Raw genomic sequence first — 17,220 nt, forward strand, 5'->3', positions numbered from 1 at the left:
GGACTGTGAGAAATAAATTTCTTGTTTATAAGCCACCTAGTCTGTGGTATTTTGTTGTAGCAGTAGGAGTGGACTAAGACAAATGGTCATTTATATTTCATGTCTTGTCTTTTCATAGTCTCTGAACATTTTTCTCCTGAGCTTTTTATGTTTTTAAAATGTTGTTTTGTTTAATAGGACCTCACAGCCTGGCCAAAATTCATTTTAACATCCTCAGAAAAAAAGTTTGTGCTTCTAGGCTTTAGCTCAAGTTATTCTCTCTTCCACCATTTCTATCTGTATTATTTTTTAAGACCCAGGTCAAATATCACCTCCCTTATGACTTCAGGTAGATAAATGAGATATCAGAGAATTATGTAGACTGTGATACACAGATAAGGATTTACAGTTGACTCTTGAACAATGTGGCGGTTAGCAGTGCCAAGGCACGCGTGCAGTCAAAAATCCAGGTATAACCTTGCAGTCGGCCCTCCACATCTGCTGCTCCACGTCCTTGAATTCAACCAACCTCAGGCAGTGTAGTACTGTAGTACATATTTATTGGGAGAAAACTCCCCACATTTAAGAGGACTGGTGCAGTTCAAACTTGTGTTGTACAAGGGTCAACTGTGTAAGGTGTTACCATGAAATTGAGCCTCAAAGATTTCAACACAGTCCTTGCTCTCTGGTCAGTGATGACCCCAATCTCCCTCTCACCTCCCCTATTTCTGGAAAATTAGTCCCTCAGTCATCACTATGGCCAGAATTCTTACGAGCCTTAAAATGCACCTCACAAAATTCAATACAAACTAAATTCAAATACAAACTAATCAAGTTTGTATTAATAGAATGCTACCAATTCCTTCTTTACCTCGAATCTGTGATCATTCTGGTATTTGAAATTTTAAAGGAATGGGGAAATTTTTCATTTAATTTATTCAAAAAGTCATTTATCAGCACCTATCAGGTACCATGCTGACAGTGAACAAGTCCTCTACCGTGCCAATGGCGTGGTTCCAGCATTCATCATTTATTGTCTGGATTACTCTAAGGCCTCCCTGAGCCTAGTCTTGTCTGCTTCTGTCCCACTGTCTACACAGCTGCCAAGTGTTATTTCTAAAAAACAAGTCTGAGTATGTTGTTCATTCCATAATTTCCCACTGTCCCGAAGATAAAGTCAATCCCAGGAGGTATACATGGTCTTTCGTGTACTTGTCATGGCCTAAAAAGTCTGTCTTATCCCTGGCCATTCTCTGCCCTCTTTTCCAGCCCTCCATCCGCACTGTACTTTTCAAGGAACACCTCGCGGTTCCCTAGAAACCTCCTCACAGATACTCAAGCTGGTCCTTTGGCCACTCCAACTTCTAAAACTGGACAACTTCAAGACAGCTCCCTAAATATCTTGTTTAAGAAGTTTCCCTCATCCCAAATATTTATTCCTTCTATGTTCACTTCCAAACTTTGGAAATATTTATACCGTATTTTTTCTAAATTTCTGATTATAAAAGACATATTTACTGAAAAAAATTATGAAAAGTATATAATGAATGATAAAATGATAGATCACCAACTCCACCTCAGATAATCACTGTTAAAATTTTGATGTATCTCTATTCTCGCTATATATCTCCAAGTTCATAAAACAAACTGATTTGTAAGGGTTTTTTTTTTTACCTTTTTAAAAATTGAAGTATAGTTAATTTACAATGTTGCATTAGTTTCAGGTGTACAGAAAAGTGATTCAGACAGATTCTTTTCCATTACAGGTTATTACAAGATATTGAATAGAGTTCCCTGTGCTATACAGTAGGTTCCTGTTATTTTATAGATATTAGTGTGTATATGTTAATACCAAACTCATAATTTAATTTATTCCCCACCACCACCACTATACCCTTTGGTAACCATAAGTTTGTTTTCTATGTCTGTGAGTCTATTTCTGTTTTGTAAATAAGTTCATTTATATCATTTTTTTAGATTTCACATATAAATGATATTTGTCTTTCGCTGTCTGACTTACTTAGTATGATAATCTCTAGGTCCATCCATGTTGCTGCAAATGGCATTATTTCACTTTTTTATGGCTGAGTAATATTCCATTGTGTATACATACCACATCTTCTATATCCATTCATCTGTCAAAGGACTCTTAGTCCTTCCATGTCTTGGCTATTGTAAATAGTGCTGCTATGAACACTGAGTTGCATGTATCTTTTCAAATTAGAGCTTTCTCCAGGTATATACCCAGGAATGGGAATGCAAGATCATATGGTAACTCTATTTTTAGTTTTTTAAGGAACCTCCATACCGTTCTCCATAGTGGCTGCACCAATTTACATTCCCACCAAGAGTGTAGGAGCCTTCCTTTTCTCCACACCCTCACCAGCATTATTTGTAGACTTTTAAATGATGGCTATTCTGACTGGTGTGAGGTGATACCGCATTGTAGATTTGCATTTCTCTAATAATTAGCAATACTGAGCATCTTTTCATGTGCCCGTTGGCCATCTGTATGCCTTCCTCAGAGAAATGTCTATTTAGGTCTTAACACTACATCTAATCATTTTCCATGTGGCTACACTGATTTAAATCATGTTTATTGGCTGCACTATTTTTCACTCTATTGAGACTAACAACATATCAATTTTTGTTTGTTTGTTTTGTTTTGGCCAGGCCACACAGCTTGCGTAATCTCAGTTCCTCTACCAAGGACTGAACCCCGGCTACCGTAGTGAAATCCCGGGAGCCTAACCACTAGGCAACCAGGGAACTCCCACAACTTGTCAATTCTATTGGAGGGCTTTAAGTTTCCCAGTTTTTGTTCTTTATAACCTGACCTTAGTTCCATCCTGACGTTTTTCTAAGAGGCCCTTAGGTATCACTTCTTTAAATATTCCAGTGCCCAGGGCTTCCCTGGTGGCGAAGTGGTTAAGAGTCCGCCTGCCGATGCAGGGAACACGGGCTCGTGTCCGGGTCCGGGAGGATCCCACATGCCGCGGAGCGGCTGGGCCCGTGAGCCATGGCCGCTGAGCCTGCGCGTCCGGAGCCTGTGCTCCTCAAAGGGAGAGGCCACAACAGTGAGAAGCCCGCGTAACAAAAAAAAACAAAACAACAAAAAAAAAAATTCCCAGTGCCTGGCAAACAGTATTTGTTAAATGAATTTCATGTAAAAAATGAACTTGGCTGGGCCCGTGAGCCATGCCCACTGGGCCTGCGCGTCCGGAGCCTGTGCTCCGCAACGGGAGAGGCCACAACAGTGAGAGGCCCGCGTACCGCTAAAAAAAAAAATGAAAAAATGAAAAAAATAAAGGCGACTAGTAACTATGAGACAGCTGGTGTCCTTTCCCGCCGGGGCAAAGGAAAACGGCACATGAACTTGAGACTCCAGCCTGCAGAAGGAGCTCAACGAAAATAAGACAAAGGTCACTGGATACATGGCGGCGGCCCGCAGGCTGCGCTCTCCTCGGCCAGGACCGCTAGTCCTCAGCTACCTTTCCCAGCCTCTGGGGAAGGGACGGTTAAGGGCCTAGACCGAGCGTTCAACGGACAGCGAGGCCCTGTACCGAAAGTAGAGATCTTTGGCTGACGCCGCGCAGAGGCCAGAGACAGCTCGCCGCCCTCGCTCGCGCCTGCGCAGAACAGCCGGCCCGCGCCGTGGGCTGCGTGCGAGCGACCCCCACGCACACACTCACCCGCCGACGTGGTTGAGCGAGTAGAGTCAGCCTGTGTTCCCCGGAACGCCGACCTTTGAGCTCCTAAAAATCGACTCCCGGAGGAGCTCAGCTTGCGGCCTCCCCACATCGCAACAGAAAGGATCCACCTCTTCCGGTCCCTCCCGCAAAAGATCCCCAACAGAAAGGTTCCGAGCGCCAAACTAATCATGGTCGCAGTGATGGATGGGTGTTATAGATGTGTGACTGTAGTTACTCTTCACGCTCAACATGTCAAACTGTGCATGCAGTTAAACTATAGAATGTTTCTATTGTCATTAACTAACTTCAAGATCCTCCATTACGCCTATTCCTGTATGACCACCTCAAAGTAACCACCAGTCATGATACCACTTCAAGCTATGTGATCTAGCTTTTATTCCTGTATAGCTCTAATTATTTCATATTTAACAGATGTCTCCCAAGTACACTCCTGTAAGACACTGACCGAAACTTATAATCACAAAAGATCCGAAGCACTTCTCCCCCAAAAGAATTGTTTCCCATTTCAAGGCACTCAAATGTCAGAGGGCCAGAAGTCTATATTGAACATTTGTTTTCTGTGAGTGACCTGATAATGTTCCCGACAGGGCACACATTACGTAGCAGGAAACTGTTAATCACTCAGGCTAGGCAAACTTCACTTAAGGGTTAGAACAGGCAACCTAACATTTTACTTCTAAATGTGTAACAGCCTTTCCTTGGGTAAGAACAATGATAAATGTCCAACATCAAAGACAAACAAAATCATTATACATTTTTAACAGGCAGGATCACACTAGTAAAGTGTTCTTTGAATTAGTCAAATTTACTGCTCAGTAACGGTCTTTCCCTTATGGCTTCTTAGTAAAATATGGACCTCCTCCTAAGAGTGGTTGCAGATTTTTCAGTTGTCTTCAGAGCTCCTCCATCTCTTCAACTGAAGGCAGAAAGCTCTGCACAAAAGAACATTTAGCATGCGTTATATCTGCTGGAGTGACAGATCCCAGGAAAAAGCAAAGTGCAAGTATGATTAAAGTTCTAAGAGCTTGATTTACATATACTTTCTCTGAATGATTCCCCTCACTGGGCTTCAGAGCCTCTCCACTACATTTTCAGTTCAACAGCAAAGGCAATCAGTGATTTGCCTTAATACCAATAGGAAACAAAAGCCTCTTGAATACCCACTAGTTTGGCTCAGATAAGCAAAACTAGCTTGCAGTACTTTTCTCTAGAAATATCAATAAAAGGCTCTTCCAATGACACTTAAACCCAAGTTGTACTGGAGGAACAGCAGCTATAATGCGATGTATGGCTGTTGTGAGATATTTCTGAGATCATCCCCATGGTCTCACCCATAAACGTGTTAGAGTCTACAGTTTATTTTGCTATAAAACTAAAAATCTATTTAATACTTTGAAATTCAATTTTATAGTTTTATATAAACTTTTTTCACTCAAGTTAAGGGTAAAGTGCTCCCTTACAGCTAACACAATTTTACCTCTTTGAAATGATAACACTACTACATCCACTTCGGTTTAACTGGTAAATTTTTGTATTTACAAAATTCCATATATCCAATAAATTGGTAACTTAAGATAATTTTATCTTAACATTACCATAATCAGAATGTGGCAGATGTAATTTATGTGTTTTTATAGGAAAACTCTATGGATGACACCTAATAAACCTTCATGGTATCAATGTAACTCATCACACACGAGTTATTTTAAGGGCTATTAAGTTATTTTAAGCCCGTTTTCTCATATAAGGTTTAGACATTACAACCAAATTCTACTTAAAACTGAAGAACTTAAGACCTTAGAGATAATCTAATTCCACCCTTATACAGCTGAAGAAACTGAGTTCCATTGTGATTAAGTGATTTGCCCAAAATATATCAAACAGCAGAGGCAGGACAATCCAATGAATCTAATACTATTTCCACTAAACCATGCTTTGCACATTTTAGAAAATTCAATAAATTAAAAATACTATTTATACTTCATGTCTTCCTTTGAAGAAACAAAATAACTCAGACATTTAAAAAAAAGATGATGTTTGCAAAGTTTACCTACTGTGTATTATACCATTAGAAATAGATGCTTTTTTAAAAAGACATTTTACAAGGGCAGGAAACATATACACTGAAATTCCACACCAATCTTTATTTATATTTTGGGGCCTGAAACAAATCTTATAATTACCTCTTTCCAAATTACATTTTATTCTCTTAATGGTGTGGTTTACCCCCATTCCACAAAAACAAGTATGATTAATACACTAGAAATATTTGAAAAGAAAACCTCTTAAGACAGTTTTTATTAACCAATCCAGACCAATGATTGTCTCAAGAAATTAATCTATTAATTTTCTGGTGGTATCATTTTAGAAAAGACTTCATAACCAAATTACACATCTAATTAACTTATGTATAAGTTTTAGCATTCACATCCCAAATCATGGAAGCCCTATTTATAAAATCTTACCACTCAAGGTAAACATACTCCATTAATGTCAGTAAAATGATGAATTCTCTAAACTGAAAACCCAAATATCTAATTATAATTCTGATGTATTTACTAATAATCACATACATCATGACTATGTTTTTAAAAATATCTACAGATAAAGAAGCTTGCATATTATGGCAGAGTAAATCAAATTGTCAAATGCTACTTTTGGCTCTAGTTCATATCTTGCTTAAAAATGTGCATATCATAGCCAGTAGACTTTTTCTGTAGAATTTTATTCTGAAAATATTATTTCACTTGAGATTGATCTAAAAAACATTTTTAGATATGAAAACGTTATACAACTTATCTATTACAAATTAATCAGATAATTCCGCAATTAGGTACACTGTGTTAGCTCACCTACATAAAAAATATTGCACATTTTCCTTTACTTATCTCAGATGTGACTTATGTCTAAACTATTTAGAATTCCAAACTATTTAAAAGTTATTGTGTGAAATGTCAACTTCTTATCAGAACTAAATGCACTGTAAAACAATCATTTTGGTAAACATGCATTTATTCACAGTTGATTTCCTCTAGATAAATGCGTAATTGCTCAAAATTATTTAAGAACCTATGTAGAGGTACAAGAGCACACTATTACAAGTCTACTTCTACCTTCATTTTGAGGAAACACTGATCTTGGCAAAAACCTGGCTTACTTTAAAATGAACTACTGCTGGTAACAAGGCATATTCTGAAACTCTTGTGACCTGCACCTGCTTTATCTTTTTTAAATTAAAATTTAAAAGCATTTGTTTTCAAAGATTTATCTATTGTGGCGTAAGTGAGTAATCATATAAAGTGGACCCTAAAAGCATTTCAGTTGAGCATTTCAGTGCCTGCAGAGCCTCGTTTTACTCATAAGTTACGATTCCTTAAACTGTTAGACCACTCACTGATCATAATTTTAAGAAACTGACAAAACCAAATCATTTTAATGTTATGAAACTGACACAAACCTGAATAATACAGTATTCCTCCACTGAGCTGAGGTCATATTATACTTTAAAAATATAAATAAATATATCAAATTGTGAATTTTAGTTCTATAGTAACCCCAAAGTGTTTAAAATATGCTTTAAAACAGAAGTGGGAAACTGCAGAATATAGTTCCAGACTTGCACTGCTGCTAGTGTCAAACACAGTAATTCCTTATAAATAATTCTAATGGTGCACTGCTCTGATTGATTCCAGCAATTTCATTTTACAGGAGTGAACCATACTTTATACACACAGAGAACACATTACTTGAAAATCCCCAAAACAAGAAGAAAAGTTTAGAAAGCTGTCAAATGCTTCCAAATGAACGTAAAGTTCTATTTCTGGCCCTCTTCTACACCCTTATAGTTGAAATTTGACAAAAATCCATGGGTACAATTTACAGATTTTGACAAACTATTAATTTAAAACCATTTTCTTTGGGGGAGATGAGAGGAAGTACCTTTAAAACCTGTTATACAAAACTCCAGCTGCCTTTTTATAAAAGTACGTTCCTTAGATTAAAATCATAAAATTAATGTGCAAGAGGTTAACAAAAATGAACTAAAGAGCTTTATTGACATCACAGTACATTCAAGAATAATTTTAAGAACATTACAGCTGAAAGAGAATGGCATGTTTATAGTCTTATTATGCACTATTTTTTGAAAAAATGTAATACAAAGAAATCCTATTAAGTAACTTGGAGCAGCATTTGGAAAAAGTACACCTATTTACAGATTAAAAAAAAAAAAATTCTGGTTTCACCTACACAGCCACAATGTGCCTCTATAATGAGACAAGCCCTTAAAACTCATGGAATTTTTTAAACATCATGGCATTCCTGCCACATCATTCCTCAGCGTTTACGACGGGGAGGGGTTGTTGATCTGAAAAAAAGAAAGGGAAAAGATAAAATTTAAAAATAAAAATGTATTTTATACTAAAGAATCTGCAATTTTCAAATAAATAATATTATATAGGATTTCTAAAATTACTTAAGACTATGATCATTTATCAAGTACCAAACTGAGTTCATTAAAGAGAGAGAGAGAAAGGACACTTTCAACTTTGCATAAATTCAGTCAAATTTTTTTTTTAAAAATCAGACAAAATACTTTAAAAAGTATACTACCTTGATCGGGACTTAGACTTGTGTTTGCGGCTTGCCTTCTTACCAGACCTTTGAGATTTCTCCATGGATCGCGATCGACTATGTTTAGGCTTCTTAGCCTTCTTTTCTTTGCTACTTCCTGGAGATTCAGAACTGCTCCTTCCACTAGAATCAGAGCCTGAATGTTTTTTACTGTCTTTGGTAGCACTTTTCTTACTATCCTGTCTAGAATCATGTCTTATGATTTTAACAGATATAGAACCACTCCTAGAGAATGTTCTTTCACTTTCTCGTTTCCTTTTTAACCTATCATCCTGACTACTGAACTTAAAATCTTTTTCTTCCCTTTTTTGTTTCTCTTTTCTTTTATCCTGTTCACGCTCCCTTTCTTTGTCTTTCTTTTTCCTATCTTTATCTATACTTCGACTCCTCTCTTTTTTCCTCTCTTGTTCTTTAGCCTCACCTTTATGCTTATGACTGCTCCCACTAAGATTTCCACGTTGATCATCAATTTTACGCCTATCTCGACTCCTACTGCGACTGGACCGATTGGTTCGCCTATCCCTTGAGCGACTTCTACTTCTACGTCTCTCTCGGGAAGGACTTCGATTTCTTCGTCTTTCTCTTTCAATGCTAGTTCTATTAGACCTCCTCCTATCTCTAATCTTTACTCTAGCCCTATTGCTCTCTATTTTAATTCTGCGAGAGTAACTTCTACTCCTACTACGCCTGGCTTTAACTGTTGGCGATCTACTCCTACTATGTCTCTTTTTTCTTTTAGGAGAAGAAGATCGGGAAGAAGTGCGACTACTACCTGAGCTAGAACTGTACGAAGAGCTAGAGACAGTACTACTAGTACTACTACTTCTGCTATTGCTACTGGAACTACCACTACTGGAACTTCCTGATCTACTCCTTCCTTGTTTCTCTTTTTCTTTATGCTCTTTTTTTGGTTCTAAAACTGATGTAGTTTCATTTGGAGTCCTTTTCTTTTCATTAACCACATCACCATCTGCTTCTCTTGCTTCTAGTAGTGATAAACTATTTTGCTCTTTATGGATAAATTCATTCATCTCTTTTGTAACCCTTTCTGTTTGTTGCTTTTCTTCTGAAACAGAAAAAGACAAAAACAGTAAGAAAGGCAAACGTGCAATGAAAAAACTCCCATGCTACCAAATTTCAAGCTACCAGACTACAAAAATACAGCAGCACTGTTCAACAGAAATAGAATGTAATAAGCAATTCAGGGTTTTTTAACAGCTATATTTAAAAAGTAAAAAGAAACAGGTGAAATTAATTTTCATATTTTATTAACCCAACATATAAAAGTATTATCATTTCAACATATAATCAGTTAAAAAGAATACTGAGATATTCTGCTTTTTTTTTTTAATGTAAAATCTTTGAAATGTAGTGTGTATTTTATATCTATGGCACATCTCAATTTGGGCTGGCTTCATTTGAAATGCTCAACAGCTACATGCAATTAGCTGCCTTCCTGGACAGTACAGCAATAGAGCACCAAAATGTAGAGGTACAGTAAAGCAAGTAAGAAAAGATTTCCCCCTTTTGTACAATAAGGCAACTTGAAGGTAAGTAATTTATAGGAAATTTTTGGCTGTTAACTCTTAATAATTGTCCAAATAAGATTTTTCAAAAAAGAAATTCTAAATAAATATTATTTCATTATTCCTAGTATCATTATATAAACTAAGAACTGTACACATGTACAGCATTTTACATAAAAAACCTTCTAAAAAGTCCTCTATTATCCTCAAATATGCTAGCTACAAATTACTTTTCAATAGTTTACAATATATTTCCCCTTTCAAAAGCCTTTTCATTTTAAGAACTTTTTTTTTCTTAAAGATTTTTTGATGTGGACCATTTTTAAAGTCTTTATTGAATTTGTTACAGTATTGCTTCTGTTTCATGTTTTGGATTTGGGGCCTTGAGGCACGTGGGATCTTAGCTCCCCAACCAGGAATCAAACCTACATCCCCTGCATTGGAAGGTGAAGTCTCAACCACTGGACCACGAGGGTAGTCCCGTTAAGAACTTTAATAAGAAATAAAAATACACTAAATAGCTTAACTTACAGCCAATGGAACTAATGTCTCCCAAAACAAAACAAAAAACTTTTATAAACCATAACTTTTTACAATCAATTTTGACTTTAACTTTGATAAAAACTGCAAATGAGCCAAAAAACCTTAGGTTCAGTTACATCACATATTATTTATAATCTAGCCTTGATTCTATCGTTTGGTATTTTTAAGTTGGTTATAAAATAGAAGTATGAACAGAACTGTACAAACATTGAGTCTAAAAGATATACCTTCCATCTGTTTATCATGTAACAGCTGCTGTTCTTTTTCTTTTCTCCAAAAAGCTTCCTGTTTTTGCCGGATTCGGTGCCGTAATTCCTCATCATCAGTGTCAGATGACTCAGAACCTCGGTCGCTCCTCTCATCTTCACTGTCTCCTGATCCATAACCACCCAGTCCACCTGTGTGCATAAAGCCCAGTCTATCATATGTAAAAATTATTCTATGCACTAAAAACTTTTTAAGGTCCGAGAAGAAAGCGCATTTCTTTTTTCATTGCCTTTTCTTGGAAGAATATGCTTATTCGGGGTGGGGAGGAGTATAAACTACAATGCTTAAGGAGAACACAGAATCCTCAAGAAAATTGATACTTAGTATCTTATCTTTCAAGAATATTCCATATATTTCTCACCATAAGGGAATCTTGAAAATGACTGTCTTACTGTCCATGCTAACCAACAAAGCCATTTAATAGGGCAGTAACAAAGCCTTACTAAAGCATAATCAATTCAAACTACCTTACTCAAATTTATGATGATCCTGAAAATATTTCTAAAATTAACTCTTTCATTGTTCAAAGCTTAGAAATCCAAGGGATGCTAAACATTTTTTTCCTAACAAAGTTGGAAATAACAAAGTTCTGATACAGAAATGGTATGGTGCTAAAACTGCTCCCCACCCTGAAGTGATCTAAACAGTAATCATAACAAAATCACACGGGCATTTGGTTTTACCCATTTCTGTCGACCCTCACAAATATTAATCTGAAATGATGATGTGGAAAAGGCAAATTCAAGCTCTTATATACTTGATAATACATCATGCAAATTGCAAATTACAAACACATCACTACTATCATGCTGTAAGATAAACCCTTTCCTCTATGTAAAAACTTGACTTGCTGCAACACAATCTAAATAAAGGTCCTTAAGAGCATTAGTGGATAGGTTTTTCCCTAAGGTATGCAATAATTCTGAAAGTGAGCTTAAATGCTATCATGGCTAAATTATGAACTATTATAACTTGTACTAATAAACTATGAATTAGCCACCACATTTATAATAATCCCACTGTGAATGCTTTAGTGTTTAAAAAAAAAAAAGCAAATCTTTTAGAGGCTATAACCCTAAAACCTAAATTTTATAAACTGTGTAGGACTAGTACAGTTTCAAAACAGAACACGTAGAGAGACAAGGTAAGTGTGATTTTTCCCTTTAAGGCCCTCTCACAAATAAGGAGAATACTTACCGAGTCCAGTGAGGGAAGCCAGTGCACTGGACTGTGCCAGCTGTTTTGCAGGAGCTTTGTATCACATCAACAACAGGAACAACATGTTAACACAAATAGCCACGATTTCATAGTCATGAGAGTCTATGGTATTGTTAAATCTACTACTATTGCTGCTTTTTGGGGAGAGAAGAAACATTAAAAACATAACATTCATTTTAAACCAGTAGCATGTCTGGCCTTGAAATTATAATTCTGCTGTGAGCTGAAATTGGTTGATAATGAGGAAAAATGTTGACCAGTACACTGGTATTTTTTTTTTTTTTGAGGTATGGCCCATAATTTAAATTTTTCTTTCAATATACTTTTTAAGTGTTACTAAAAATATGGAGGGGGGATGGGACATTAGCTGCTTTTTTAAAAATTATAAGTGGTAAACTGTGAAAATTCTGAAGGTTCATAATTCATTAGGCAAACTAACTGTATTATAAATCATATACCAATACCATGGTATCTATATATATTAAAAAAATCAGGTGAAATTGAACATCAAGAATTTTCCACAATACATTTTATAAGACAACAGCAAAACTGCTAATCTGTGCTCAGGTAGGTTGGATAAAACAAAAATATCTGTATAGTTTTTAATATGGTGCCTACAAATCTAACCTTTCCCAAAGAGTTAAAACATGCAAGAGAATATTCAAAATCTGCTAGTAATTCAACAAGGACAACAAAAAAAGTCCAAAGTAGCCACCAAAACCAAAAGACCCCCAGAAAAAGAGAACCAAGAACACCCACAATATACCTTTCGTTGCTTTCCGGTGTGCATCTTTGGCTACATAATAAATTTCTTCATCTGTGACATCCAGTAGAATTTCAGTCAGAAGCATTTTTGTCAGCAACATCTAAGGAAGGGTATTTTATGTTTTTTTTCTAATTTATTATAGTTACTGGTACAGTTTGACATTTTCAAAAAAAATTAAAAGGCAAAGCCATTTTATAAAACATTTTTAGAGAAGAGATCAGACCAGCTATTCCAAGGAATAGAGTATCTTGAAAATTATGTATTATCAAAACTTTAAAAATTTTTAAATCATGTGGATTAAAAAACATATATATGAATTTATCTGTATAGTAGAGAAACTGAATTCTAATTCTAGAGACAAAACATTTTTTTAAAGTCCCTATTAATAAAAGTTTCCACAAGTGTTTTGAGAGGAATATCCCTTCATTTAATAATAATATTAGTAAGCAGCACAATACTAGTTTCTTATGTCACTTAGGAACTTACATTAACCCTCAGCTCAAAGTAAAATTTGAGGGGAAAAAAACAAGAAAAATAACAAAAAGGCAGTCCTTCCATTCTGTGAGATAAAGTCCTTTTTTCTTGATTACTATAGCACAGTGTACAACAGACTTGAAATAAGAGCTGGATTCTACCACTGGTTTGGCTACCAACAGCTGTTCCAAATGTGGGCCTCTCTGGGATTCAGATTACTCATCTACTAAAATAAGAGTATACTGAATCAGCGTCATCTAGACATTTCAAATATCACTGGTCTTTCAATATGAGAAACGCAGCACATTATATTTTATTCCCAATCTCAGAAACTGACAGTACACATTACAGGCACTGAAGGCTTTGAGAAATCTTGCAATGAAGAAATATGTTTAACTGTGTTCAATCCAGTGCTTCCTAAATTTATTTTTCTATGCAGCCTTTTCATCTTTTTCAGTATTCAAAAAACACACTTTAGAAAAATAATAAATAATAAATGTTCTCTTGGGTCTCATGTAGTAAAACACCATTTAATTAAAAATGTGCTTAAATAACTGCTTTATAAGCTGTGATTTCATATTTTTACTTGGATTTTGCAGACATTATCACCCAGCAAATATATATTTTATAACTGTTTCACAAGTTCTCTCTCAAGTTTAAGATAGCCAACCAGTAATTTTTAAAAATTATAAACAAAATAAACCCTATAATATAATGTTGCACGTCAATTATACCTGAATTTAAAAAAAAAAATTTTTAAGCCTGTACATGGTAAAGGTAAGAAATTTAACATTCTACCATTTGATACTCTTTCTCTTCTTCGGTCATTTCTGGTTCACTTTGATCTTCTTGAGGAACTGGAGATGGACTTCTGGTGACTTTTCCACTGCTTGCGGCCTCCACATTTTCAGTGTCTTCATCTTCCTCATCACTATCCTAAAAAAATAATAGCACTTTCAGGTAGCCCAAATTCATGCTTATAATATGAAATAATTATCTTATATATTCTATTTTAAAACCCCAAATTAAAGTCTATGAAACAGATATATAAAAATGAAATTTCTCTAAATCACATTTTTGTGCTATAGATTTCATTTGATAATTTAAAATGTTACCTGAGAGGAAATATTAAGACTACAAGATGACTTATGAGAATTAATTTCAATTATTTTTCAATTTTTTTCCTTAGTTAAGTTTTACCTTATTTTATAAATAACTAGAAGCACATCAAGACCAGAGACTGATTTAATTTATATCCATTATATATGATGGTCCTGACATGAGTGGCATGTAGAATTTTGGATAAATGCACCACAGTCATATTATTCAGTGTAATTTTTACAGCTGTAAATGTAAGCTATTTACCTAAAATCATGTGACTTCAAAATCTAAAGTCAGTTTCCAGATCTCAGCGGGCTAGTGAAATTTGCTTTTTTAAGCTATGTAACAGACAGATAAGCAAGAAATTAGGTCTACTTCAGATAGAGGAAATACCAGCAGTTTGTCTCTCTGAATGGTTTTAGGTTTTCAGTATCCAGATAGCATACCTTAAAAAGGGGATCTTTAGGCAAAGAAGTATTCCATAGTCACTCTTAACAATCCTACTAAGTAAAAGACAAGGTGATCACCTAAATACAACTATGGAAAGACTATTTGAACTAGGGGAAGATACATGTGACACAAGTCCAAAGGTATCTGGGAGGAGAGGGAGGATAATCTCCAAACAGTTTTTTGACACTTAAAAAAAAAAAATCAAACTTGAAAATCCACTATTTCATGTAAAGATTGATTTTTTTTCCTTTGTTAAAGATAAACTTTAATAGTGGCAGCCCGTTGTTTCTTACTGGTATAACACCCAGAATAAAATCACATCTTTCACATGGTTGTTTTGTTAAAAAATAAAAGTAATTTATGGCACTCATGGAATTTAAGCAAAGCCAATCTGCTTAAGTCTAGTTAATTTGCTGTCCTTGAGACTTATTTCTGAAGCAGAAAATGGCCTTGGGAGGAAGAACCATTTCCTGAATTGCATACTGGCCAGTGCTGTGGCTGTCATACCATCAAGAAGCATACTGTTGCTAAACAAAAAAATTTCTAAGCCACTCATGCCATCTAACTGATGGAATTTTTTTTTTAATATTTATTTATTTTGATTGCATTGGGTCTTCATTGTTGCACATGGGCTTTCTCTAGTTGCAGCAAGCAGCAGCTACTCTTCGCTGCAGTAGGTGGGCTTCTCATTGCAGTGGCTTCTCTTGTTGCGGAGCATGGGCTCTAGGTGCACAGGTTTCAGTAGTTGTGGCTCGTGGGCTCAGTAGTTGTGGTTCATGGGCTCTAGAATGCAGGCTCAGTAGTTGTGGCGCACGGGCTTAGTTGCTCCGCGGCATGTGGGGTCTTCCCGGACCAGGGCTCGAACCCACGTTCCCTGCATTGGCAGGCGGATTCTTAACCACTGTGCCACCAGGGAAGCCCACTGATGGAGATTTAAAGAGTTAAAACTTTGTTACTTTCAGTGCCTATGTCAAAAACTATGAAAGTTATTACATCTTTTGGTGTAAGTATAGTTTTGTTTTATAGTCCATCACTAGGGATTTAGCTGTACTACAACAAAAGAACACAGATTTGTTCTTTGAGTTGTTCTTGAGTCAAGGTAAAACCTATTATCTAGCACTCCAATGAATAATTTCTCTCTGGAATGAAATGTTTTACAAATTTGCTGTCCTCTTTCTCCTTACTACCCTCAACAATATATACATAAAAACAATCTCCAATATACTTACTGAAAGTAATCTAAGGACATTAATACTTTTTTATAAGCTAAATTAATATCTATTTATTTCAATACTTTTTAAAAATTGAAGTATAGTTGATTTACAGTGTTTCAGGAGTACAGCAAGTGATTCAGTATACATATATTTTTTTCAGATTCTTTTCCATTATAGGTTATTACAAGATATTGAACAAAGTTCCCTGTGCTATACAGTAGGTCCTTGTTGTTTATTTTACTTATAGTAATGTAAGTACTACACTACTGTTAATCCCAAATTAAGTACTGTTAAGTACTGTTAATCCCAAATTCCCAATTAATCCCTCCCCCCACCTTTCTTCCCCTTTGGTAACTGTAAGTTTTTCTATGTCTGTAAGTCTATTCTGTTTTATAAGTAAGTTCATTTGTATTTTTTTTTAGATTCCACATATAAATGATATCATATGATATCTGTAAATTGTAAATGTAAACTGGTGCAGCCACTATGGAAAACAGTATGCAAGTTCCTTAAAAAACTAAAAATAGAGTTACCATATGATCCAGCAATCCCACTCCTGGGCATATATCCAGAAAAGATGAAATCTAATTCAGAAAGATACATGCACCCTGATGTTCACAGTAGCACTACTTATAGTAGCCAAGACATGGAAGTAACCTAAATGGCCACTGACAGATGAATGAATAAAGACGTGGTGTGCATGTGTAATATTCCATATACACACAATGGAATATGACTCAGCCATAATAAAGAATGAAATAATGCCATTTACAGTAACATGGATGGACCTAGAGATTATCATACCAAGTCAAATAAGACAGAAAAAGTCAATTAACTTTTCACACAGATGTCACAAGGAGTTTTATGTCAGGAGTGTCTACTTACAAATTTACTTCTCTGAGGTAAACGAGGGCCATCTCCTCCTTCAGCATCTTCTGCAGCCTTCTTTTCTTTTTTGGACAATTGTGAACGTTGTTGTTCCATTCTTTCTTTCTCCAACTTCTTCTGCTTTTCACGTTCCATTTTTTCAAGACCTTCTCGAATCCAAGCTGGAAGAGTCCTGCGTTTTACTGCATCTGTTTCAGGTGGGACAAAATATTTGTTAAGTCAGCTAAGTAAAAATCATAAATGTATGAGTTTCTTATTCTTAAATTTCTACAATCTTTGTAACTTAAAAAAATAATAATCCTGGTACTGTTTGAGTGCTAGTGACAAATACTATCATTCTCCAGCAAGGCAGTGGTAATAAAAACAATCCACTAAACATAACACTTTTCTTTAAAATCATCACTTTTAATAGCAAGAGTGAACACTGCCTTAATGGTTTTAATGTGGCA

The 17,220-nt window shown here is 35.5% G+C and overlaps 2 protein-coding genes across 16 annotated transcripts in view; both read right to left on the reverse strand.

Moving 5' to 3' along the window:
- COQ3 (coenzyme Q3, methyltransferase) overlaps positions 1 to 3,820 on the reverse strand; it is a 31,469-nt gene extending 27,649 nt beyond the window's left edge. For all 7 annotated transcript variants that reach the window (XM_067011515.1, XM_067011517.1, XM_067011514.1 and 4 more), the window contains exon 1: positions 3,672 to 3,820. In XM_067011515.1, the coding sequence (XP_066867616.1) occupies positions 3,672 to 3,780 (109 nt within the window). In that variant the 5' untranslated portion in view covers positions 3,781 to 3,820. The remainder of the gene's footprint in view (positions 1 to 3,671) is intronic.
- Positions 3,821 to 4,043: 223 nt separating this feature from the next.
- PNISR (PNN interacting serine and arginine rich protein) overlaps positions 4,044 to 17,220 on the reverse strand; it is a 28,410-nt gene continuing 15,233 nt past the window's right edge. For 6 of the 9 annotated variants that reach the window (XM_059083678.2, XM_059083677.2, XM_067011511.1 and 3 more), the window contains 7 exons: positions 16,769 to 16,959; positions 13,917 to 14,054; positions 12,645 to 12,744; positions 11,858 to 11,911; positions 10,621 to 10,791; positions 8,304 to 9,390; positions 7,719 to 8,058 (listed from right to left, as the gene is read on the reverse strand). In XM_059083678.2, the coding sequence (XP_058939661.1) occupies positions 8,028 to 8,058; positions 8,304 to 9,390; positions 10,621 to 10,791; positions 11,858 to 11,911; positions 12,645 to 12,744; positions 13,917 to 14,054; positions 16,769 to 16,959 (1,772 nt within the window). In that variant the 3' untranslated portion in view covers positions 7,719 to 8,027. Of the gene's footprint in view, positions 4,625 to 7,718; positions 8,059 to 8,303; positions 9,391 to 10,620; positions 10,792 to 11,857; positions 12,745 to 13,916; positions 14,055 to 16,768; positions 16,960 to 17,220 lie in introns of those variants that run through there. The other 3 variants (XR_010836239.1, XR_010836240.1, XR_010836238.1) reach the window with 2 other exon arrangements.

This window comes from Kogia breviceps, chromosome 13 (assembly GCF_026419965.1).
Source record: "Kogia breviceps isolate mKogBre1 chromosome 13, mKogBre1 haplotype 1, whole genome shotgun sequence".
NCBI classification, from domain to species: domain Eukaryota; kingdom Metazoa; phylum Chordata; class Mammalia; order Artiodactyla; family Physeteridae; genus Kogia; species Kogia breviceps.